Source organism: Cimex lectularius, unplaced genomic scaffold, assembly GCF_000648675.2.
Source record: "Cimex lectularius strain Harlan isolate CLEC.00 unplaced genomic scaffold, Clec_2.1 scaffold16, whole genome shotgun sequence".
NCBI classification, from domain to species: Eukaryota; Metazoa; Arthropoda; class Insecta; order Hemiptera; family Cimicidae; genus Cimex; species Cimex lectularius.
In genome coordinates this window covers 1253858-1279243 of record NW_019392679.1, presented here as the reverse complement: position 1 = coordinate 1279243, position 25386 = coordinate 1253858, and the positions used below count along the sequence as shown (strand labels likewise).

At 35.1% G+C, this 25386-nt stretch overlaps 3 protein-coding genes and 1 pseudogene across 4 annotated transcripts; 3 read left to right on the top strand and 1 right to left on the bottom strand.

The window, feature by feature from the left end:
- Positions 1–9899: 9899 nt before the first annotated feature.
- On the top strand, positions 9900–13101 carry LOC106661516 (protein-lysine N-methyltransferase EEF2KMT). The gene is made up of 4 exons (XM_014384977.2): positions 9900–10101; positions 12181–12333; positions 12472–12654; positions 12709–13101. Exons 1-4 carry the CDS (start codon positions 10009–10011, stop codon positions 13039–13041), a joined length of 762 nt encoding a protein of 253 aa, XP_014240463.1. The 5' UTR covers positions 9900–10008; the 3' UTR covers positions 13042–13101.
- LOC106661517 (methyl-CpG-binding domain protein 4-like) lies at positions 13035–13687 on the top strand. The gene has a single exon (XM_014384978.2). The coding sequence runs from the start codon at positions 13086–13088 to the stop codon at positions 13665–13667; it is 582 nt and encodes a 193-aa protein (XP_014240464.1). The 5' UTR covers positions 13035–13085; the 3' UTR covers positions 13668–13687.
- On the top strand, positions 13626–19346 carry LOC106661515 (splicing factor, suppressor of white-apricot homolog). 2 transcript variants are annotated; one of them, XM_014384974.2, is made up of 4 exons: positions 13626–13718; positions 13785–13868; positions 14031–14168; positions 17698–19346. In XM_014384974.2, the coding sequence occupies exons 2-4, from the start codon at positions 13849–13851 to the stop codon at positions 19070–19072; spliced, it is 1533 nt and encodes a 510-aa protein (XP_014240460.1). In that variant the 5' UTR covers positions 13626–13718; positions 13785–13848; the 3' UTR covers positions 19073–19346. The 2 variants fall into 2 exon arrangements, with proteins under 2 accessions (XP_014240460.1, XP_014240462.1); XM_014384976.2 differs by lacking the exons at positions 13626–13718; positions 13785–13868; positions 14031–14168 and adding an exon at positions 17006–17094.
- Positions 19347–23959: 4613 nt separating this feature from the next.
- LOC112126467 lies at positions 23960–24694 on the bottom strand (annotated as a pseudogene).
- Between the last annotated feature and the right edge of the window lie 692 nt (positions 24695–25386).

The following is a 25386-nucleotide window of genomic DNA, read 5'->3' as shown; positions in this document are numbered from 1 at the left end:
CCGGTATGAATGGAGACGAGGTAAAAAATTATTACGTATCTCTTAATATTTTTTCCGGGATGATAACAGATAACATAACAATCATAACGTATGAAAATGTAGTTCGGTCGTTTCTGATCATTCTACGGAAAATGTTTACTTGCTTGGGCAAAGGTTAATAAGTCAGGTGAAGTCTACTATATGAAGATGGCGAACGGACGTGACTAACCTAAACCAGCGAGGCTAGGCGGACCAGGATGATTTAAGGTAAACATTGTACGTCAATAACCGGGAACCTTTTTTGAGTGAGGACTAAGGGTCAATGAACCCTTAGTCTGGTTGTTTCCGGTCATCCTGTCCTGTCTAGTCTCGCTGTTTTCGTCTGCAGGGCCTTTTCTTGTGTAAATTGTCGGATTTTAAGACACATCCTGTCTTGCCACTTCTCAAACTGCTGAAACTCTCCTGATTGACAAATCTGGTGAGGCTGATCGAACCAGGATGATAGAAGAGACAAAAAAATTATTACCTACCAATTTACAAGTAGCTAAATTTAGGTTTTCTTTTAAAGCAATCCTAGATAATAAGGACTAATTTTTGTAAACAAAAATAAATATTGAAACATTATTTTATTCCCCAGACCGTAAAAAAGTATACTTCGACTGGATTTTTTCTTTACACTTCACTTAAAACTTAATTGGGTAGAAGTGGTCTTTTCCTCCGAAAACTTAAAATTAAAGAGAACTAAACACGCGGGGATTTTTGAAATTGGAGATTTCTAGAAATATCGATACTGCCTACTGCTAATTTAAACAAAAATTTTAAAAAACTTTAATATTTTCTAGGCAAGGTGGGAAATTTTATAGTTTTTCGTCAGAGTAACGAAGTTGTGTTTGATGGGCAGAGTGTCGATGGGTTCAAAAATGAACCGACGGTCGGGGTTGTACATCAGAATTTCCTCGATAACGGTCCAGAAGGCACGTGTACACACATCGACCTTATAACCAGTAGTCCGACCCACAATCACTCCGACACGCCGGCCTTTCATCGAACGAAGATGAGCTCTCGGACAGGACTAACTGTCCACTATTTTTCAAACCCTAATTTCAGTTTCTACGTCTTGATACAATTGTCTTTCGTCCTGGGAACAATCTAAATATTCTTTACATCTGAATTTTTTTTTATTGTTTTCCGATATGATTGTTGGTTAAAGATATTATCCGTAAATTTAGAATTACAACATGAATTTTAGATCCCTAACCATATAGCAATTTAACAAAATATATCATTTTTCATAGGTGAAAATAAATTACGGTATTATTAACTATATATTTTAATTACGGTCAATTTTGTGGTTCCGAATAATGAAGTACCGAGGTCATTGATCTACTACCAATACTATCTATTTGTCATCTCTCTCTCTCTCTCTCCTCTCTCTCTCTCTCTCTCTCTCTCTCTCTCTCTCTCTCTCTCTCTCGTTTTCTCTCTGTTTCCACCCGAGTATCTTTTGAGGTCATCATTTGAAATGAATATTTTTTCATTTACAAAAAGAAAAGACCGAAAAAGGTAATAATCCGTTGAAGCAAGTCCTTCTGGACCTCCCATATAATCTGCAGACGTTTTTTACCGATGGCCAAACTGGCATAATCCTGGTATAGCACTGGCTACTCCTGGCCTTTTCTGCTTAATTCAGTTTTGTCCAATTGGCAGCAATGGACTTGGGGATTAAGCTTAGAATTGTCTGGTAGAATTTCAAAATAAAACTTCCTTTAAAAGTTCATACACGTTGGCTTTTGGCGTGCTCTGAGCAGGTTGGTTTATAAAAATCGATAATCTTTTGCGTTGAACGTAGTTATAAACATTATATTATTTCATCGTCGCCGGTTTCAACAGGCATGCAAATCTACCCTGTCTGTGCATAAAAATTTTGAATAAGAAAAGAACGAAATTTGGCGAACTCTGTGGCTGTCCTTCCCATAAACATGGCATTACTTTTTACATGGTATGCACTGAATTTTTTTCCTCTTCGCAAAATAAACAAACAGTAAAATAGCCAAAAATGTTATTTCCAAGTTTTGATCTTTGTAAAGATGTGAAAAGAAAACTACTGCATCCAGAGGAGAATAAAATTCTCATTGAAGAGATTTAAAGCGAAATCCGGGGTGATCATGGTGTGAGCGGAGAAATGGTTGAAAAACGGGTGAGTCGTGTTGAAAAGGCGGGTGCCCGTTTCCTGCCAGACTCCTCCGGACCAGCCTTAACAAAAAGGATGTTGAAACGGCGGACTGGCTGCTCCGAGGTCCTCCCGAACGACTCGGCTCTTGCGAAAACGTCTGCCACGACAAAGGCTATCATTGTTACCTCGAACCTTTCCCACGGATTGATTGCTTATTGTGCGTTTGAACCCTGCGTTAAGTTGTCGCGCGTTTTTACGGACTCATACGGCCTTATGGATTTTCTTGGTGTCGGGCCACATCAAAGAGGCTCCATGTCCCTTTTTGTCCCATCGTCAAAGAATTTAGAGGGTTGTCGTCCTTGGCAAAATGGGATCAGGTCTCCCAAGGGTGAGTGACCCCCTTCAATGCCCATAATAGCAACCCTTGAGGATCTTTGCCCTTTTTTACTCCACGGGAACGAAACCGCAGAGGGTCTTGGTAAAATCCAAATAGACTTTTTTCTGCCCAATGCACTTTTTTCTTGTACTATTGTTTCCTCTTGTCTATTTATTCTCGCCTCCAACCCTAGTCATAATAAGCTTTATTTGATAAAAAAAGCATATATTTAGTATCATTAAGCAAAGCTGTGTAGCATGGCTCAGTTTTATTTCTGCTCCTAATTTCGTATGACAACTCTTTACATTTGAAATTTCTTTAATGCTATAGGTACTTTCAATTTCCTTACAAATAAATATTTTGTCTTAAAAGTTGAGCTTTTTTCATTTAGTGGAGGACACTTTTCAAATGAAACTTACATATTTTGGGTCATTAGATTATGTAATAAATTTATTTATTAGTTATTTTAGCTAGTAACAATGACTTTTTTTTAAATAATCAATTTGATCGTCGTCCAAGATGATCCCTGATTTACTTTAGGAGTATCCAGGGAATGTACTATCTTATTAACTGTGATTATTCGGAGATGGTGAGATGCGGTCTGATGTGATGTTAGAAAAACATTCTTTATCGTGCCAACGTTTCGATCTTTATTGAGATCATCTTCAGGGCCTGGGAGTTATAAACATTGTTTAAATTTGACAAATACATGTAGGATGTGAAAAAATGAATTTATTCAACGCTAAAATTTTAAGATAAAATAAATAAATAAAATAAATTTTATTTTATTATTTATTAGTGTTTGTTTTCCCTGTAGATGTGTCATTTTTGTGTGTCGTGTTGAGAGTGCCTCACTCAATCTAAAATTTTCTAGCATTGTATAAATTTATTTTGTTTATTTATTTTATCTAAAATTTCTAGCGTTGTATAAATTCATTTTTTCACATCCTACATGTATTTGTAAAATTTAAACAATGTTTATAAATCCCAGGCCCTGAAGATGATCTCAATAATGATTGAAACGTTGGCACGATAAAGAAAATGTTTTTCTGACACCTACGTCACACCAGACCGCATCTCACGATCTCCGAATAATCATTGACTAATTATCACTAAACACCACACACTTACCAACTGTGTTAAAATCGGGAAGGTTTGTGATGCAAGCGGACTATTTCAGAAGGGATAGCACACTCTACTTGTCATTGTGTCCAGTGTGCTATTTGCTAATACATATATTCCCCCCCCCCACTCCAGCCATTTATTTGAGTCTTGATCTGTTATTGACACTCTGCTTTTACAGGAAAACTATTCCGATATCATAAAATGCTAGTCTTTCGTTTGTATCTCAGGTTGTTAACTAAAGAATAGACACTACACATACAACACACACGTAATTTTTAAGGCTTACGTGGCCTCCTAAATTGATTAATTAATATTCACTTGTTTTGGAAGTTTGGAACACGTGATCGAGGCACATTCACTCCTCCAGAGTACTCGATATTACTCGTGGCTTGGCAAAACCCACTTCATTCACGCTAATAACTCCCGTTTACTTTCCAGAAGTCGTAGTCACCCCAGAGTACTCGATATCCCCCTGGCCTGGGTTAAAAAACCCTTATTAGCTTTTAAAACACGCTTTCCTTTATTTGACATGTATGTTCTTAAAGGTTCTCACAAAAGAATCATAAATAAAGAAACAAATTTGATTTAGAAAGGAAGAGCCAAAACGTTAGTCGGAAATAGGATAAAATTCTGGATCCATCAATACAGTATACAAAATAGATAATCCAATTAATAATCTTTTAAAATCTATCAATAACGTCAGACTTCCGGAATTGCCCCATATTTAGTGGTTGGCCTGAGGGTTGTTTAGATCAATCTTGTCCTTTAATAGGTCCAGATACAATCAAGGCAAATATTTTACAGCCTAATCGTAGAATATTGTATGAAACAAAATATGACCATTTTTAACGTTTAGTTTTTGTCAAGAATATAAAATTAGAGAAAACAAATGAAGCTAAGAAACCAAAGCAACAATGAACCCCCAGATGATCTGAAACGATAAAAGGTCATTGCAAATAAGTTTGCAGCTATTAACGCCACTCCATTTTTATACAACAAAACTCCTACTACGAATTAGTAAGCCTATTAAAAAGTTAAATTTAAAAACACACCTCTTGACTATTGGACATAAACCCTGCTTAGAACTTGCCACCCATAAAGTCAATAAAGGATTTTTCTTAAACGTTTTTATATGTCAAATGCCTTCGTTTGGTATAAATAAAGATGTCGAAAAATCATCTTTCATTCCTTTAATATAGAAAAAGGACAGAAAACGCATTGACGTACTCTGTGATCAAATTACTACGAGCCCGGCAAAATCCGGTCCGGCAAACAAGCCCAGGGTCGTTCACGAATGTTTGTTTTTTCCGTTCAAAATGCGTCTCGAATGAAACAACAAGTTGACTGAACTCCTAAGAGATCCATTGCGTGAAAACAAAAGTTTTTTTTGTATATTTACAGAAGTTGTTGCGAAATTCATTATTTTTAAAACTTTTTGACTGCCGACAAGTCGACCAATTTGCCATTCATTGAAAGTTATTAAACGTTAGCATTATGCTGACGAAGATTATCCACCTTTTTCTTTTACATCAACCCATACTAATATGGACCAATCAACGACATAGTTTCATGGCCAATGTTTAATATGATATTTAATTAATTTTTAGTAATCAACCAAATTAATTCAGTTTAAAAACGTACGACGCTAATATCATTTCAATGCTGGTTGGTAACGTTAGTATTTTCAAAAAAACGTTTTTGTTGACTCACACTGAAATTCGTCCATAACGAAAAACGAGACTAAGATATTAACTTGACAGTTCTAGAAAAAGGGGTGGTTGGATGTGGTTAAGACTGATTAGGGTGTTTATGGTATGTTAACATTTTGGTTAGAATTAATTAAAAATTGTATTTAGGGGTTAGGACAAGATTATAGATAGCCATTGGTGGTTCATATAATTAGATTAAAATTGGTTATGGTTTGTTGATAGTTGATTGGGGTGGGTGGAAGTTGGTATGGGTTTTTAAATTTAGTAAGATAGTTAGGAGTGATGAAATTTAGCTAGGGATGGTTAAAATCGGTTAGGGGTGGTTTATATGGGAAGTTACTGATTGTTAAAAAAAGATGGTTAAAAAACTGCGTTAGAAGTGATTAGGGATGATTATTGTAGTGGTGTACGTTCATTTTGATAAAAAATAGTTAGGGATGGTTAAAATCGGTTAGGGGTGTTTTATTTAGATAGCAAGTAGTGGTTGCTGGTTGTGATATAAAATTAAAAACCGCTAGAAGTGATTAAAAATGGTTATTTTCGTGGTTTTCGTAGATTTTGGTAAAAGATGGTAAGGGGAGTTTAGAAGTTGTGAGCGTGTTTTTGGATGATTAGAGGTGCATATTTATTTATTTATAACTTCAATAGATTTATACTCCAAATCCGAAATAGGCATGTAGACGTTGTTTAAATGATCCTTAAGGTTTAAGTAGTCATGAAGTAGTTGTAAATGGTTAATTGCGGTTAGGTGTAATTATGAGCGGTTAGAAGTTGTGAGAAGGTGTTTTAGGGTTCTTAGAGCTGATTAGAGGTGGTTTTGGTTGGTTAAATGTGATTTGAGATGTTTGATGGTTGTTAGTGATAGTTATTGTTTGGTAAATTCTAACAACAACGATGAGTTTATTTTTTGGGCAATATTGTGTTATTTGAATTCATTTTTGCCAACAGGTACAATATGTTTCATTGAGTTTTATATGTTTTATGACATTTGTCAAATTTTTCCTTGAGATCATTTGCTTTTTTGTCCATACTTTTTATGACGTTAAAATTATATGCTCTTTGTTTCATTTTCTGGGTAACCTGTCTTTCATTTTCATTCACAGCTAGATTTCTTGTACGTAATTTTTTGTTGTATTTTTAGGAGCACTGCGTTTCAATGTTTATTATCGTTTCTATATATAGTTTTTTAAATTTTTTTATGTTTTATTTGTGTGTTTGTTGTTCTTCTTGGTTGTATGGCGTATTTCATAGTATTGTTTATAATTAGGCGATTGTTTTTTACTGTGATGGGTAAAGTTAAATAATCCTCTTGCAAATCTCACATTATTTATGCATATTTATGTTAGAACATCATTTTCTTTTTAGTTTGATCTATTACTACAATACAATATGCAGCAAGCTCATCGTTATGTATTGAATTGAATATTTACCAAATCTTGTTTCTTTTTAGTACTTGATTGAATTCTTTCATCCTTCGGCCGGTGGAAAGTTAAAGTTTTTTTTGTTAAAGTTCTAAAAATCCGAGTAGGTTTGCGAGGTCCCGACCCAGGAATTGGAAGCGATCCGTTGTAAATAATTCTAGGAAGTGAGATTATATGCGGAAGTGCTTTTTGCCGAAAGATGGGAACTATTTGCGTAGAGCCGTAAAGGGCGGTCTCGGGAAGATTGGATGCCCGTAAAGCTAGGGCCGTCGACTTGTCTTATTTATTATAGTTTTCGGTCATCGACCCTTCCCGCGCCCTTCCTCCAGGTATATCCGGAAAATGCTAAGAAACGCGAAAGGATTAAATCGGCTTTAAAAGTTTGTTTTCAAAAATGTTAATTTCCGAAAGGTATTTGAATATATGCACATGCAGGTAGTTGTTGCTGGCAAAATCAGCGGGAATAAGCGGTCCAGGATATTTGGAGGACATCGGGATATGAGCAACTCACAGGTCAATAATGCACTATTAGATTGCGCAATATTCCGTTCAAGGCGTTATAAACTGTTGATCAAAGTTACAAGAATGGTGAAGAGGAAAAGAAGAATCTTATCTTAGATGATTACTCGGTGGTAAGGGATTTTAGTCATCTTGTATGTTATGCAACATATTTTATAAAAATTCTTTAATTAAAAAAGGACTACGATGCAGTTTGCTTGTTCCAAATATCAGTAAAATAGCTGCTCCAGAGAAAAAGTTTTCTGATGAGAAGGACGGTCAGAGCTCCGAAATGCATACATGCATTTAAATAAATAATTTTCAAAAAAGAAAATTACATGAAATACAATATAAATATTACCTCTTTCTTTAAAAGAAAGCAACATCAAGAAAAACAGCATATGACAACTTGATGGTAAATTTTTGACGAAATTTTAACAAAACCCAGATTTTTAACCCAACCTCGACCGTACCTGTACAAGTAACTTTGGAGAGAAATGCTTGCCAAAAATTATGGCACATCAGACAGAATAGACAGACCAGTTATGACATATACAACAAAAGCATAAATCATATATTGACAGATGTGAACTCTTTACAGAAAAATATACAATTCATAGGATAAAGCAACAGCATTATCAACATTTGCGTACTGGGGTACTAGCATTTTTGAAAAAATCCCATATGTAAGTAAGCTGCCTGGCATCGTTTCCTGACTTTTACACATATTAGTTATTTTGTATTTCGTTTGATTTAAACTTATTTTATTTTTTATGAGGGTATTTCAACTACGAGCTTCTATTCTTATTACGTTACTATTATTTTACTTCCGTTACTAATTTCCTTGCTACATGCAAAGAATTAGCAGTTGCTATCTTGCATGAAACGAACTAAAAATAAACAAATATTTAAAAATTAAAACGAAAATACAAATATGTAAGTATATTGTAGAATTTGAAACAGTGTAACAAAAAATGGTCTATAAAAAATATAACTCTTCGAGTGCCAGTGTTTTTGAGGAATAAAGTCTATTTGTAAGACCATTCTGCTGAAATTCGAACTCGAGACATTTGCAGTCACCGTGTCAACAAATGAGGCCCCTAGACGCCCCATTCATTCATTTATGTAATTCTTGTTATCAGTATAGTGGATCACATTTTATTTATTAAATTTGCTGCTGACAAAAAGCTGAATAATTAGGCAATATTTTCTTGGTTGTCCCCTAATATTTCAGCTATTCGGGAGAGAATTAAATTTTCTTAAATCATAACAAAATGCGACATGATAGTAAAATATGTTTTGTTGTTATTATTTCATTGCAAGCTCTACAGGCGGAGGGTCACAGGCCAGGACCCTGGGTGGTCCAACAGTGCCCTATTCTCAACCTACTCAATACAACCACCTCCTGTCTCTTCAACCTAAACGATGAAGGCCATGCCTGTGTGGTAGACTTGATTTCACGAAGCTTGTTGTTTTTAACTGAATGCCAGGTTTTTGCCATTGTAAATATGTTTTCTCCCTAAAGGCCGCAATGGTATCATCCTTGTTACCTCCTCAACAAGATTTCCATCTCCAACTGCCTCTTTGGCAGCCATATCCGCTCTATCTCATTGCCAGGGGTACCCGAATGACCAGACAAAACTACTCTTTCCCTTGCTGCTCAAGATGACTCAATGAGCACAATACATCTTGTACCATAGGGTTATTGCTAAAAAGATAATAAAATGTTTGCAGGGCAGCCATGGAGTCAGAACAAATAACCATTATTTTGTTGAGGGATTTATTTATGGCTATCATTTCGGCGCTATAGTTGCTTGCTAGGGAATTTAGTGAAAATAAATATTTCCTTTTTACACAGATACGTGCAGCACCAACATCCCTGAAACCTGTATATGCATATGTCGCTGAAAGGTGCGTTTTTGATTATTTGAAACTCCTGTTTGTATATGAAGTAAGGAGTGGTGGCTTTATTATATTTCGCCAGTGATAATAAAATTTTAGGGTCGGGTAAAAGCCAGGGGAGGTAATCAATTAGATTCAAAGATCGAAACTGGCACGATAAAGAAAATGTTTTTCTGAAACCTACATCACACCAGACCGCATCTCACGATTTCTGAATAATCATCGACGGTCACTAATCACCACACACACACCCACACGTAATCAATTAGGTTTCTGTTTAGATAAGGGACACTGAAATGCCAGCCCTAATAGATTTGTATAATAGATAGGTATAGATTTGGTGGCCTGATAATTAGAATAAGAATTAGTGTTAGAAAAGAAATTATTTAGAGGGTGAGTAGGAGTAGCTATAATCCTAGCATATCATTTCAGGACCAGCAAATTAAGTCGAAGGTTTAGGGGGAGCTGACCAGCACCGACATGGAGGCTAGAAACGGGACTGGACCGATAAGCCCCAGTAACAGTCCTCAACCTCATGTTTTAAATTGGATCTGATGCTTACTCTCTTTTTGTGAAAAAGTTATATATATTGCATTTTTGTTTCTTTAAAGTACTTTTTTTAAAGGAAGGAAAATTTTTCTGCGGAAGAGGGAAATTTCTTGCGTAGGGAGGGACGCGACAACACTGGCCTCGCCGTGAAACCCCCGCCACCGCGTAACCTCCTTAAACGGGCTGGGTTTCGTTTAGTTCATGTCTCGTGCCAATTGCGCCGCTCTAGCTTGTGTTTCCTTTTATTTTTGTTTTCTTTCGTCCTGCTGAAATGAAATGTCCATCTCTTGCGAACAGCTCTGCCCTTTTCTAGCTGAATTCGGTAGAAGATATGCTTGCGCGTTACAGTTGAAATACTTCGATTGGCAGGTAACCACTCTTTCCAACGACACCTCCGATCAATCTTTGTTTACCGTTTTAAACGCCTATTGTCGTCCTCGTCTCTTTCGAATGCGAATAAATTTAAATTAAATCCGTTCACATTTTCAGAATGTAAATACACGCGAAAACACACAAATTCATTCACACACAAATAAATCTCTGGATTTGACAATTGAACCGATAATCCAACTTTCCAACTCTTATTGAATTTGTGTATAAGGTTATCGAGTAGTGCATCATGTTAAACTTGACAGAACGGTTTGTACATCGGAAAGTATGTGGTAAAAATTAGTTACTGCGTACATGCTATTCTAGGGTAAAGAAAAATCGTTTAGCTTCTTGATTCTTATTATTTTTATTGTTGGACGTATTTCAGATTTGTTTGGGTTTGAATAAATTTATTAAGCTTATAAGTATAATCATAATAATAAGTATAACTCAAAGCATTTAGTATTTGATGTGTGGTCACTTTCATCTGCACACATTTCTGGCCCGTGGAAAAGGCTGAGTGCCTGTACATGTTATCCAATAATTAAAAATAATTTCAATTAATTTAAGTCTTGATTGTGATGAAAAAGTTAGTATCACGAGTGGGATAGAACCTACGACCTTCGGCTCAATACACTGCTGCTTTAACAACTAGAGCTATCGTGATTTCCATCCAGAAAATTCGAAAGTTTGTAGGTTGAGATGGTGAGTTGGTGTTCGAGCGGATATTGATTCATCATCCTTGACATACTCGTATTATTGAACTCATACTAAAATTAAACAGGGTTCTTTTTTCAATGCGGGTACTGTATAATAGTCAAGTTTTATGGTATGCCACTATTTAGGTCTTTAGAAGCCGAAAAAAAAGTATTAGCATTATGACAGGCGTGTCTTGCCATCAGCTTTTTGTAAATAACAAAAGACTCTAACCTGCCTACATAGATATATACATTTATCGAATTTCCATTTTCATAAAAAAAAAATCAAATCAAATCCTTTTCGCTACTAATTTGACAATTCATTTTTATAATACTCGCTTCAAGAATGATTTAGGGCATGATAATAGTAAATGGTCTAATAAATGTATTTCCCGCATGGGAACTTACATTTTCAATACTCTTCCTGCTAATATTAAATCAATTAATGGTTTGTCCAGGTTTAAAAGCGCCTTGAAGATATATTTACAGGGAAAACCATATAAATTAATTTTTTAGTTCTTCAAGGCCATTATACCTTATTGTGATAATTATGTAATTATTTATTAAGTCTTAATTATATTAATTTATTTGTAACTTGATGTTTCTACATTCAGTATATATTACGACAATAAATGAATCTTCTATCAAGTACTCAGTGCAAGTACTATCAGCTTTTTTTTAAACTGTATTTATTTTTTATTTATTTATATTTTTTTGTTTCTTTCACTTAATTTCTAATAACAAATTTTATGTTCTGTTTGCTTTTAAAACTTATAGTCCGACCTCAGACGACAGTTGTAATACATTGCTATACTGTGCTTTGTGTTATATGTTATATTATATTATTATGTTGTAAAAGATTATTTTCATTTGTTTACTTAATAAAGTACTTTTTTCATTAATTAATTCATTCATTCAGGTTAAATCTGATGTAAAAATGATATTCTACATACATGCTATTAAAACAGGCACAATGTTATAATTAACCTACAAAGCCTTGCCTCAGAGGCCTAGTGGATTTTAGAACGATAACGCAGAAACACAATGCTTGGAGAAACTTAAAAGTGGCTTATGTGTGAGCAAGATCATGTGATTTGGGGTGGAAAGGTAACATTGATTGGGAAATACTGCTAAGTCTAAGAAGCCTGTCTTATTACTGTCTGGATTTAACTGGGTGTTTAACTGTGTTCTGTGTACTTAATAATTTAAAAAAAAATTGTATTGGAACATTACTTGTTTGTACAAGTTATAGTGTAACGTTAATCACATCATTGTCATTGGGGATGAAAGTAACAAGCAAAAATTGATTATTTCCAGAAGTGGTTCTCTTCCATAAGTTATTTTGAATGATACCAGACCTCATTTTTTTTCTTTCTTTTAGGCACTGATATCTCACTTGTGCCAACTGCCATTTGACAGCTGTGAGAGTCACATTGATTCGCTCTTGAATTTGACTGTCGACCACCCTCATTTGATTAAGTACCCAATAAAACCATCATACAGGAGAGCATTTTTAAAACAATTCATTAATAAGGTAATTTTTAAGAAGTGTTGATATTATTTTAGAATTAGAATAAGATTGATCAGCGATGAAATGGGCTAAAAATGATTTATTTTATTTTAAAATAATATTAAATTATGCCAGATTGAAAACTTAATCTTTTTGTTTTAGATAGAAGAATGTGATATATCTCATGAACGTACTTATGAGAAATTGATAGAAGTTTTGGCGAGTGAGATCTGCACCGAGGATAACTACCACTTCAAGCATTTTGTGATAGGGGATCACTATATATCTTTGAAGGAGAGCGTCAGTGCTATTTCTCAAGGAACAACAGGGCTTTGTACTTGGCAGGTAATGAAAATCACAAAAATTTCTTTCTGAATATCATCGATGACGTTTTTATAGGCAGGAGTCGCACTAGCAAACTGGGGGATAAGGCATAAAGAGTTTCTTTGTAATAGAAAGGTGCTTGAGCTGGGGAGTGGATCCGGCCTGACTGGTCTTGCACTTATATATTCTGACGTAACCCCGTCGAGTTATATATTTTCCGATTGTCACCCGGCAGTTCTCAAGCAACTCCAATATAATATAAATCTCAATAATCCAGAATCCAGAACGGATTCGCTTAAAACACTGCTCGAGACTAATGTCAGGATTTTAAGCCTGAATTGGGAAGACGTAGAGTACACGAACTTTGATCCGCAGTTCAAACCTGAAGTCATTTTAGCTGCAGGTTAGTGAAAAAAACGCACTTTTAATCTTAATTAGGATAATTTAAATAAATGCTTAAAGCAATAATATTTATGGAAGAGTATGAGCATGTTTGCCACCCAGAAGGGCATAGGGCAGGTCGGAAGAGGCCGGGGAAACATTGCAAGAATGAAAAAGGTATGACGAGCAAATACTTCAAAACAATCACCCATCGGGATAAAAGATGGATCCCTCCGAGATCGCCTTATTCGTTGATACAGGAAGATCTTTACGCTTGCCCCTGGCAGCTTCTGATCGCGACAATTTTCCTGACCAAGACATCTGCCCAGAAAGCCATCCCAAGGATTCACAAATTCCTGGAAAAGTGGCCGACTCCTGAAAAATTGCTCGAGGCCGATAAAACCGACGTGTCGTCCATCATTTCACCCTTAGGACTTGGGAACTTAAGGACTGAAACTATATTCCGATTCACCAAGGAGTATTTGACCTCCAACTGGACATACCCGATCGAACTGCATGGAATCGGAAAATACGGGAACGACTCTTTTAGAATGTTTTGCATTAACGAGTGGAGAGAAGTTTCACCGGATGACATCCCGTTGACTATGTATCGCAATTGGCTTTTGGAGAACTGCAGTGCTCTCGGCTTATAAACTAAATCTGTGATCCTAAGTTTCTAAAGTGTATATATTCAAAGAAAAAATGTAATTTAAAAATAATTTGTAAAAAAATGTATGTTAATAATAAAATGAATCTGATTACTATTTCAGCACAGTCGAGCTAAGTGTCATTGGTGAGCCATTTCGGTTGAGAACCACATTTTTCAAACTCGCCATGTTTATAATTACCAACATGTAAAGTTTGTATGACATTATATTAGTACATTTACGTGCGTATGTAGTATATAAATCCCGAAATTTTTTTTTCTCTTAACCGCTTCATAACTGTTCATTTCAATAACGTACTCTTAATGAAGCTGTAACCACCATCTAAGCGAGGCCTAACCATTGTTTCAGATGTTGTGTACGACAACTCGATCCTTCCTGCATTGTGCCAAGCATTGGTCCTATTAATCGACACCCCAAAGACAATTGGCATTGTTGCTTGCACAGTCCGAAACTTAGATACACTACAAGAATTTCTTACAAATATAGGTAGGTTTTCTTTATAAAAATGACACTTTTGCACACAATGACTAATGTCGAATAATTACTTTTATATCAATAAAAATCAATATTAATCTAACAGTGTTGAAAGTGAATATTTCAAAATTGAAATTAAATAAACTGCTCAAAAATGATTAGGGATATTTGTAATTTATTCTTATTCTATTAATTTTAACTAACCGATATATTCTTGTTAGTTGGATAGAACAAAATAGAAAATACAAACCAAAAACAAACAAATAATCCTCATTTTTAATAAAAGATTTAGTTAAGTAAACATGAAGATTAATCACAAGTGGGATACAAACCCACGACCTTCGGCTAAATACGCCGCTGCTCTACCACTTGAGCTATTGTGACTTCGATCCACTTGGACACTAACTTCCCATCTCAACCCCACCTTGTTTTTTAATGTTCCCTCCTTTTTGCCATTTTTTATCTCAACCAAACCCTTAATTAATTGAAAAGAATTAATTGGTCAATCTGACCAGGAAACCTAATTGATTATTCATTTTGTGTACAAACACCATTTCTTGTCTTCTCCATTTTAAACCAGTTGTATTCTCTTTAACCGTGGAAGACATCATCTTAACAACTCATCGAGGACACCGGCCATTGGATATCGTATAGACAATTGGCGTTTCTCAGAGTGTGGTCTCCCGGGTTCTAGCCTGATTCCAAGAGACGGGAAGTGCCAATAGGAGGCCTGGTAGTGGATCTCAGTGCGCTACAACGCTAAGGGAGGACAGAAATATTGTCACTGCTATGAGACGGAACCCTTTCAATATTGCCTGCCAGATCCTAAATGAAGTACAAGATGTTTTGGCAAAGCCTTTATAACACAAACGATTCATAATCGGCCTCACATGGTATGCCTCTTATAGGCAGCCTGCAGAAATTTCCCATCTGCCTCTTCCCCATTGTCTCCAGACCTCAAAATTATTGAGCACATATGGGATGCGTTGCAGAGAAGACTTTGATTCCATCCTCAACCAGTTGAACTGTAATAACTGAGCACAGCGTTGCAACATATATGGAGTGAAATTCATTATGAAATTAGTGACAACCCTATTAATTAAAGGATGCCTAACAGGTGCACAGAGGTTTTAGTAGAGAACATTATGCAACGTATTAATTGTTTGAAAAAATTGTTATCTCCAATAAACAAAATTTTGGAACTAAAACCTTTTATTTTGTTACTTTTCAAAATCCTTTAATTGAATTTTCCTTCAGTAAAAAACATAATAATTTCTAATAAATTTTAATACAATTTATAATAAAAATAAAATAAAAATGTTAGGGAAAGTAAATGCTATAGAATTGGCAATACCCCTATTCATTTTTGAGCTGTTTTTCATTTTTTTAAGAGATCTAGAATATATTCTGAGATTTCCTCTTGGGTATGCAGGGCAATAAACTGGTTTTTCTAAATTGTTTTTGATTATTAAATTTGTTGATTAAAACAGCCAGGACACATGGATCAAAATGATTGGAAATGATAACCCATGAATTTAGAATAGGTATAGTACGATAGTAATAGTGTATACCAGATAGATAGCCAGAGAAGTTCATGTGGTTTTTTTATTTGTGATTGTTTTAATACCATTAACCAGCATTTCTATTTAAATATGTGTTTTCATCGTGTAATACTAATAGGCTAATGTGTTGGTTTTAGAGAAAAAGTGTCTACCATTTCACTGTAAATTATAAAACATTTTCTTTCTAATAACTTAAATACCCATAATTTGTGCTTATTGTATGAATTACTATGAATTAGACGTTAATAGGGCAATTGAAGCTACTCACAAAATTTGCCTTGCAGGTGATGAAACAATAATTAATTTAGCACACCGCCCAAAAATTGTTTAAAAAGTTGAAAAAAGTATCACCTTTTAGTTGGTGAATATTTGGTTTACAATTTAATGGGACAGGGTCATTTGGTGACACAAGAGGTGGTAGTCCACCTTCCAGTGTTACTGTACAGGATCCATTTTTTCCATTCATACAGTCAAAAAAAGTCTTTGTTGGCCATCAAAGTAATGTACAGCTTGCTTTTTATGGTTAGTCAATTTATGAACAACTCATTTATGTAGCTTCCACATCTTCCCAAGTCTATCTAAGCTAGAGAATGGTTTCATCATTTAGGTTGAACACTTTGGGAATTTACTGATGTGTTTGATGTGAATCAAATTTGATCACTTCCCTCAATTTATCTTTCACTAAAGGTCTACCAAATGGTTCACCCCCAGAAGCAAACCGTTTGAACCATTTTCAGCAGTGCACTCACTTATTGTTTCATCACCGAATGCAGTGCAAATTTTACAAGATAAAATCATCGGGATCGGCTGCAAGTACCGATCTAAAATTCGTACGATAAGCATGTACCAGTTTTGGGTTTTAAAGCCTTGCGATAGAAAATATTTTGTGATTTACAATTAACTGTTCAAGACACGTTTTCTTTATGAACCGATGCATTATTCTTTGATAATGAAAATACCTAATCCATTAATGAAAAAACATACAAATTTTCGTGGTTGGTATTATTTATGGGCCTACAAACATAGTGGATGGCCCTCTATTGTTGAAAATTCGGTTCTATGGCCGGCAACTTCTAAAGGTCTGATAGCCATAATCCTGTTTTTAATACTTTATATTGTGCTTTCGAAATATTTTGCAAATAAATAACAATAGAAATTGGAAACAGTAATTACAGATTTTTCCTTTCTAAAATCAAATCAAATCCTCAATAGATTTCATTGTTTAGATCAGAAAATTTGTATTTTTGATAGATTCGTCTGGCTTGCAGCTTACAGAGGAAGAATTCCACTTTGATCCAAAGATAGACAGTCTGTATTATCCTACAGATACTCCAATAAAAATTTTCAACATCTTCAAAAAATAACCTAAATAATAAGTAAGTATGAAGTGTATGTTATATGATCAGGTTTACAAATGTCAAAGTATGTATGCGTGTAATTAAAATACACAATACTACAGCCAAAAGGGACATAACTTTTTTTTACATAAAAAATTGTTAAAAAAATAACGGAAAAGTTATATATTATTTATTTATAGGGTTGTTGATGTGTTCTGTTCATTAATAATGTTTTACTTTTTAAATAAACTATGACATTGTTACTATGTTGTAATGATTTTGGAAATTTGGTAAAAATAGGTCATTTTAACTGATGATGGCTGATTTTTTAAAAGCTCTTATTTGTAATTTATAACTTACAGTGAAGTAAGCAAACATCTGCAAAGTAAGTCCATAAATTGTCACATGAACTACATGCAGGATTTTAGTCAAATCAAGTCAAACTTTTTCTATAAATTTTACGTTTGTATGCAATTTAAATTAAAAGTTAATGATGTATTAGTTAATTTTTATTTTAATCCATTTCAAAGTCCATTATAAGTCAAAGAACATAATAATTGTTGTCTCTAGTATAATAATTTCTTGAATGGCATATATTTATAAATAACTTAATTTTTTCACATCTTGTGTCATTTATTTTAGGCGACAAACGAAAATGTCAATAAAAGGGAATGATGAACAAGGGAAAATCGACTTGCTGGTGTTTGGCTATGCTTGCAAGCTTTTTCGAGACGACGAAAAGGCTTTGATGATAGATAGCGGATCTCACTTGATACCATGGATGGGCGATGAAACGCTCAAGATTGACAGGTACGACGGGAGGGGAGCCCTCTACGACCTGTCCGCTCATGAACCAAAAGCCGATTCTAAATACGAGCTGACTGAAGAGGAGAAGACGGTGGAGCAGATCTGCGACCAAGAACGCTATCGTTCGCTTTACATAAACGAAGAGGAAGAGATATTTTATCGGAGCGAGATAGCGAAACGCTCTCAGAAAAAAGAACAGGAATATTCCGAAGTCGCTTATAATTATGACGTGCCAAATTATCCCGGAGATGAGCCCAGCGTTGAAGATGCTCCGAGTAAACCTTTCGTTCCTCCTCCTGACCTTAAAATACCTCATGATATGAAAGTTCCCGAAACAGTCAAGCACAATGCAATCTTAGAAAGAACTGCATTGTTCCTTGCTCAACAAGGTCCTCAGATGGAAATATTAATGAAAGTCAAACAACAAGGAAACAAAAATTTTGATTTTCTTTCTCACACGGACGAACTTCACAGGTATTATTTACACCTGAAAGCTTTAATAAAAGCGGGCAGCTATGTGCCCAAGGAGCAATATATGGATGATGATATCGGGGCCAACCAAAAAGGTGATTATCTCCATCCCACTCATGCAACAAATGCACCTACACCTATGTCGGAAGACCAAAAAGTCAAACCCCCTCCGCCGAATTCTATATCTCCTCCAGATTACATGCAAAAAATTATAGCAATAATGGTGAGATACGTGCTAAAAAATGGAAACCGGTTTGAATCCACGGTGATGAAAAGGGGCGATTTACGATTTTCTTTCTTAAATCCTAAAAACCCTTATCATTCGTTTTACCAGGAAGAGCTCCGTAAAAAGCAGGCAAAAACTGAAGTCTTGAAAACAGCGACAGGGGATGCATGCAAGCCGAAAAAAGAAGAAAAAGAGACTGGCAAATCTCTTAAGAGAAAGCCGATACCAGTCTGCTTCTCTATTAAAAAACCAAAAGAGAGCGAAGGTTTAGAAGTCTCGAGCGCCCTTTTAATGGAGGAAAGTTCAGATGAAGACGAGACGGGATCAGTGAGCTCTCCGAAACAACAGAAAACCGAGCCTGATGTCGATGTCGTCAACTCTTTGGAAAAGAGGCTAAAGAAATCATCCGAAGTCACGAAAAAACACAAGGAAAAGAAAGACTTACATCTTCAGAATGAAAGGAAAATGAAAGTAGCGCAGTTTCTCAAAGATTTGAAAAAGAAAGGGACTTAGTGAATTGTGAAATTGCTCAATTGTATATGCTATACATTAACTAAAACTTTTTATTCTAGTTTAGTCAAAAGTTTAGTATTAATATCTCATGTAATTATTTTGTCTTTTGTAAAATAAATTGATTTTATGTAATGCTATTTTTATATTTTATCACTGCTGTACTCAGGCAACTTTATATTAAAGTTTTAGTAAAGTTCATTGAAAAAATGTACCAATTTATGGATAAATGCTCCCACAACTTAGATTGAAATAAAAGTATAGAAATATTTACAAATCAAAGCTAACCCATACCCCTTTACCACTCAGTTTCCTCCCAAAACGGTTATTTTTATTTGGTAAGTGATCCTCACAATCCGTTCAGCATGTGTCCTGATGTCAATTTAAGACAATTTATTAAAAATAATTAGAAACGCGTGGTTCGATAGTAAATGCTTTCATGCTAGGAAAAGATCTTTAGCGCTGCTGAACCTCTTCTGCAAAACACTCGGAATTTACAAGAATAGTTTTGAGGAAGATATTCCTGTTATAAAGCATTGTGCAAAGTCAAGAGGTCCGCTGTTATATTAACAGCTGTGTCACAACTTTCTGTAGTAAAATATGAGCTTTGGATGACGATAATTTTGGAAAGAAAAGTTATATTTGTGGCAATGGTTCTCACATTTTCAGTCATAAAATCCGAACAGGAATGACAGCACTATTATATTATGTGATTCCTTTAAATATTGTTCCCCCCCTTGGATAAAGCCTTTTCTCTTAAGGAACGGTAGGTAGGCAGTAGTCTATCCCCTCAAAAGCCAAAAAGCCCCTGATCTTGACAGAATCACAAATGATTTCTACAAGTTTGAACACCCCCCATGGAGTCTGTCTACATACTGTTTTAGATTTTTATAATTACATTTATAACATAGGTGATATTCCTCTATCTCTCACTCTTTTTAAGCACAGCGATATCAATGATGTGGGTAGTTATAGAGAAATTTTATGTCTAGATGCCGTAACAGAAATTTTTCTAGCCTTCTGGTTAATCACATAGCTAGCTTCTACGTGTCGAGGAATGATTTACTCAGTGAATAGAAATGGGATTCAGAAAAAGCTATTCCAATTTTGAAATGGGCATATTGAAAAACTTTACTGCTTTTTCGTTGATCTCAAGTCAGCTTTTGACAATGATGGCAGGAGCGGGTTTTCACTTAAAATTAAGCAATCTAGTAATATCAATGAAACTTTTCACCAAATTAAAATCAGTTTTTTACGTCACAGGATCAAGAGTGAAAGGTCAGGTTTGGCTGAAGTTTTTAAAGTGGAATGTGGTGTTTGGCAGGGACCCCCCCAAGTCCTTTATTGTTTGCTGTATTCTTAGACGATTATTGGGAGCTTACAGACAACGACACCCGGACTGTAAAAACCTCAAAAAGTCAAAAATGTTATTCAGGAAGATTAGAGTACTAACAAGGGGACCGGATTGAAGTAGTCATTGAATATAAATAGGTGTACTCACTCTACATGCGGTGTCAAAATATTTGAATCAAAAGACGTCTGCAGCAAGAATGAACCTGTGGTCAGCCAGTATGTCATCCCAATCAAATCAAAATTTGCAGACTTTAACGGTTCCTTCCTTTACTATGGGTGGCGGCGGCGGGGATTTCAACAGTACATTATAGAAAAATTCCAAGATATTTTATACGTAAACTTTTTTCACTGCCAAATTTAATATCAAACTATACTTAACAATCCTGATTTTTATTTTTACAATGAAACTTAATTTTGCGTGCGTATACAAAAAGACCTGTTTGCTTCCCAAATCAAGATTAACCAAAATCACAGCCGCTGTGATTATCAAGTTGAACGTTTCCCGGTTTTTAAAATGGCGAAAAATATGGCCTTTAGTCTTTCCGTCCATGGAGAACATCGGCTGTTGGCCTAGTGGATATCCAGCCAACACCAAAGAATTGAACAAATCCAGTCGGTTGATTTACATCCAGGCTCTTTCTAAATAAAGGTATGTTTAATTTAAGTAAACATAATTTTGATTGTCATTGGAGGGACCTTTAGATCGGTGGCCGTAACGGTTTAGCGTTGACAGTTTGACACGTCGCTCATCACTGTAAGGTCCCGGGTTCGAATCGTACAAATTTCATTTAATTATTCTTTTTATGTAAGGTCTTGGTTTAGTGGAAAAGGTTAGTGTCACGAGCGGGATTCGAACCCAGGACCTTCGGCTCCATACGCCGCTGCTCTACCACTTGAGCTATCGTGATACTAAATTACTAACTTTCTACAGCTATATGACTCAAGTGGTTTGAGCAGCGGCATATTGAGCCGAAGGCCGTGGGTTCGAATTACACTCGTGACATTAACTTTTTCATCTCAACAAGAATCATAGATAAAAAGAATAATTAATATTAATGCTAAATTTACCCAAAGATTAAAAAAAAAATCGTTTGTCATTATTCTAGAATAAGGACTTTTTAAAACTAAATTAATATAAACTTGTCAGTTTAATATACATATCATTTATTTGAAACTTTATTGAAATATACTGAATTATGAAAGAGCGAGACATTACAATAATTTAAATTACTGCAGCGATAAGCCTTATTTGAAACCGTGAAAATAAGATAACTACAGTAATTATTATGGGATATTGAAAAAAAATTGAACGAAATGCTTGAGGATCGGAATAACCAGAAGTCCGACAAATAAATTCATCTATTTCAGGGCGAACGGAAGCCACTATATTCTATGATTTTTCAACGAAATGATGAAATATGAAACGGTTGGCCAAAAATATAAATGAGTTATTTTCAAAATTACCCTCCTTAAAACTCAAAATGCCCCCTTGTCGGGAAACACTGGTCTATATATTTGGAAAAAAATCTTGAAGATAAGATAAAGTAGACATAGTGAACATCTGAGAAAAATTGTCTTGCAGTCAGACTGGAGTGGCATACTTTCCACAAGAAAAGGTGTTTTAAGCACTACTCGATAACCTTGGAAAACAATTATAACAGCCAGGTCAAAAATCCTTGACAAATATTTTATTTGGTGATTGATCAGCCTTCTCAGTTTAAATTTTTTTTTTCTTACCAAAAGGTAGATCGGGGATGATCCCCCACCTCCTCATCCCCGATCTACCTTTTGGAAAGAAAAAAAATATCCTTGACAAATTAGAAACTCACTTACCATAAGTACAATATGAGCATAAATCATTGACATAGTCAAAGCAGTGTCAGTTTAATTTCTACCATAAAAGGACCCCTTGGCGGCTGTTGAAAGCAGATTATCAGAACAGTTAATTGAAATAAGTAATTTGGTCAATTAGACCACTAAACATAAATGGGTTAATACTTTAATACTTACTTTTTTTTTTTTTAAACACCGGCACCCCGAGGGTTCATAAAACCATAGTTGAAATACCCTCGTTAAAAAAAAGGACAAAAAGCACCTTAGATGGCTGATTAAACTCTCTGAATCGCTTCTGGGGTGGTAGCTCGATTTGTATGCTCTACAACTCACGTGCTGTGAAAAGTAATAAATAATGTATTTTACGGAATTAATCCAATGTCTATTTATCTATTGATCCATTATATGAGAATGTTCTCCATTTTATTCCTATTATATTATTTTATGCCTGGGCATTGATGATAATAAGTGTACTATTATTGTTCTACTTGAGTTTTCCAATGCATTTGGTTCTGTAAATCATAATTTGCTTATTTGGAAACTGATTCATCTTTTTTTTTTCTTCTACTAATACTAATCTCATTTCCTCCCATCTGTCTGACAGAACTCAGAGTTAAAGCTTCAAATTGTATCTCCTCTTCTCTTACATTCAATGTCTCTGACACTATCCCTCTGCTCAAACGTGTTCTTCATTCTCTCAACCAATAGTCAAGTAATAACAGCATCCTTTTAAACCCTAACAAATCCCAGTCCTTATTAATTTCCAATAAACCCGTTAGTACAGATTGCCTATCTGAGAGGGCTTCATATCAACAGCTCCCCTATTAATTTTTGTCCTAAAGTTAAAAATCTCAGCGTTACTTTTACCTCTAAGCTTACATCGCATGACCATGTGAGCTCTATTATTAAAAAGATCTACTCAAGCCTCCATTCTCTTCGACGCCTCAGCTTTTTCACACCATGGAAAACTAGAGTTCTCCTTATTAAATTCCTAATAATTCCTTTATTCTCTTATTCTATGTAATGCTATTTTTTTCACTTTTGTTAGACCCTCGATCTGCTCATCGCCTTCAAAATTTTATTATGTGTTATATTATTATTATTGCTGTTATTATTATGTTTCTAGGTTTACAAAACTAAATTTGTTTCTAATAAACATACACATAAGGGGGTTTAAGGGGGCTTAAAGCCCTATTTGCACTTTTAAAATAAATAAATAACAACTGTAAGATGAATCAACCATCTAGATATCATCAATTTGTTATGGATCAGGGGTGGTGGTCACAAACAAGTATTATAACTTCTATGCCAAGCACTTCTAGGTGAAGTATTTACAATACACACTTCTTTGTGATCATGTCCTTGATCCTCAACAAAATTAGTCCTACTTAGAGTTCCTCAGAGTGGTGGTGATTCCTTTTTAGACATCAAATTGGCCTAAGTGGAGGTGTTTAGTGAAAGATATTATTAAGATGATCCTCCATCAAGCTGTGGAGGCAATGGTTTGAGTGGCTTTGCTGAACTATGGAATGTATGAAGTTCCTGATGTACTAGTGTCAGTCCATTTCCCAGATACATTCTGCCATAGGGTGAATGAGGAATAGATGCAGAAGCTCATTGGGGCAAGAGTAAGGCCTCAAAAATGATTTGAGTTAATATTTCACAAATTTGCGAATAAATGCTGTGTTATGTTATTTGATTCAGTCATCTTGCCCATGTTTTAACTCATCTCAAGATGCTGAAGGATCTGTCAATTGTGCTCGTGGAACAAGGCTATTGATACGAATAAAGCTTTTTTATCGAGGGGAAGAAGGAAGATCCCTCTTAAATTACTTCTACCATTTCCTACTTTTTTAGCACTTCATTGTCAATCCACTTCTTCCAATTAGCATACCAAAGTTCAACCTCAGATTGGCACTCCCTCAACTTATAAAAATCATTGAACTCTGCGGTTTTTCTTCTAACTGCTTAAATGAAAACTTGAGCATCAGATACAAATGCATAGATAAAAGAGAGAAGCCTGGAGTGTTATCCTCAGAGAATCTGCTCTCTAAGGAAAATAAGAATGAGATGAGATAAGGGATAGCATTCATCTATTACTCTTCATTGGTGGCAGCAGGAGGATTAGAGCGATATTTTTGGTGTTCTAGCACTCTTTGTGGCTGAAGGTTGACTGTAAAGTTTTCATCTATATTTTTTACTAAAGTTAAATAAATTCCTTTAATTATAGTGGCACTTTCTTTCATAAGATGTTTCACAAGACAGATTTTTGACATGGTTTGAACATTGAAGGAGATTATCATGTTCTTCTTTTTTTTATAATTTTTTTCATTTATATTGTTTGTGCAGCATTAATGCTTGTCCACATGGCTCTCCTTTTAAGAGAAAACACTCACCTCCAAAGCCCCAAAAAATGTAGCAATCAACCTCTTGAACCATATGTTCTTTCAAGTTGGAGCAATTGACAAAGGGCCATAAAGTGGAGGGAGATGAAACTTAACTGATAGATCTGCTTGTGTTAACATTAAGGCAAAGATGACATTCTTTGAGCTGTAAAGTACATAGCTTCCTTTAGCTGCAGCGTGGTCTTTCCACTGTAGATGCAGATGTGCATACACAATTCCAACATCTTCTGAAAGTAAAACATTGGGAAAGTCAATTGTTTTAGTTTAATTAAATATTATGGGACCAAGACTTGACCCCTGAGAAACTCCTTTGATAATTTGTGCAGATTTTGAGTTAAATGTCTGGATAATATTATCACTTTATACTATATACTTACTCTCATACACCCGAGTTTGCTTTATTACATATTAAATTCCAAAGAATCGAAAGATTTAGGTAGATCAAAATATGGAGGTGAAAAACAGCCTCCTGGATCCAGACTAGTATACATAAAATATCTGAGATAACCTGGAATCCGATTTTGTGATGGGGTGGAGACCAGTTAATTGGTTGACTATTATACATCTTGAGGTATGTAACTATTGTTTTGTATGATCAGACAACGGTCTTCATGCACCACATGTTATTTGACAACTCACAGATGAGATGTGGTTTTGGATGTTATGGACAGTCGTCTATGACCACAACAAGCATACCAAGTAAACAAGTCATCGATGAACATTACT

Excerpts from the sequence above, each read along its gene's own strand:
- LOC106661517 (XM_014384978.2), top strand. The coding sequence starts at position 13,086 with ATGCTTAAAGCAATAATATTTATGGAAGAGTATGAGCATGTTTGCCAC.
- LOC106661515 (XM_014384974.2), top strand. The coding sequence starts at position 13,849 with ATGTTTATAATTACCAACAT. Across the intron at positions 13,869-14,030 it reads ATGTTTATAATTACCAACAT|ATGTTGTGTACGACAACTCG; the intron begins GTAAAGTTTGTA and ends CCATTGTTTCAG. Across the intron at positions 14,169-17,697 it reads AGAATTTCTTACAAATATAG|GCGACAAACGAAAATGTCAA; the intron begins GTAGGTTTTCTT and ends CATTTATTTTAG.
- LOC106661516 (XM_014384977.2), top strand. The coding sequence starts at position 10,009 with ATGTCCATCTCTTGCGAACAGCTCTGCCCTTTTCTAGCTGAATTCGGT. Across the intron at positions 10,102-12,180 it reads TGAAATACTTCGATTGGCAG|GCACTGATATCTCACTTGTG; the intron begins GTAACCACTCTT and ends TCTTTCTTTTAG. Across the intron at positions 12,334-12,471 it reads TAAAACAATTCATTAATAAG|ATAGAAGAATGTGATATATC; the intron begins GTAATTTTTAAG and ends TTTTTGTTTTAG.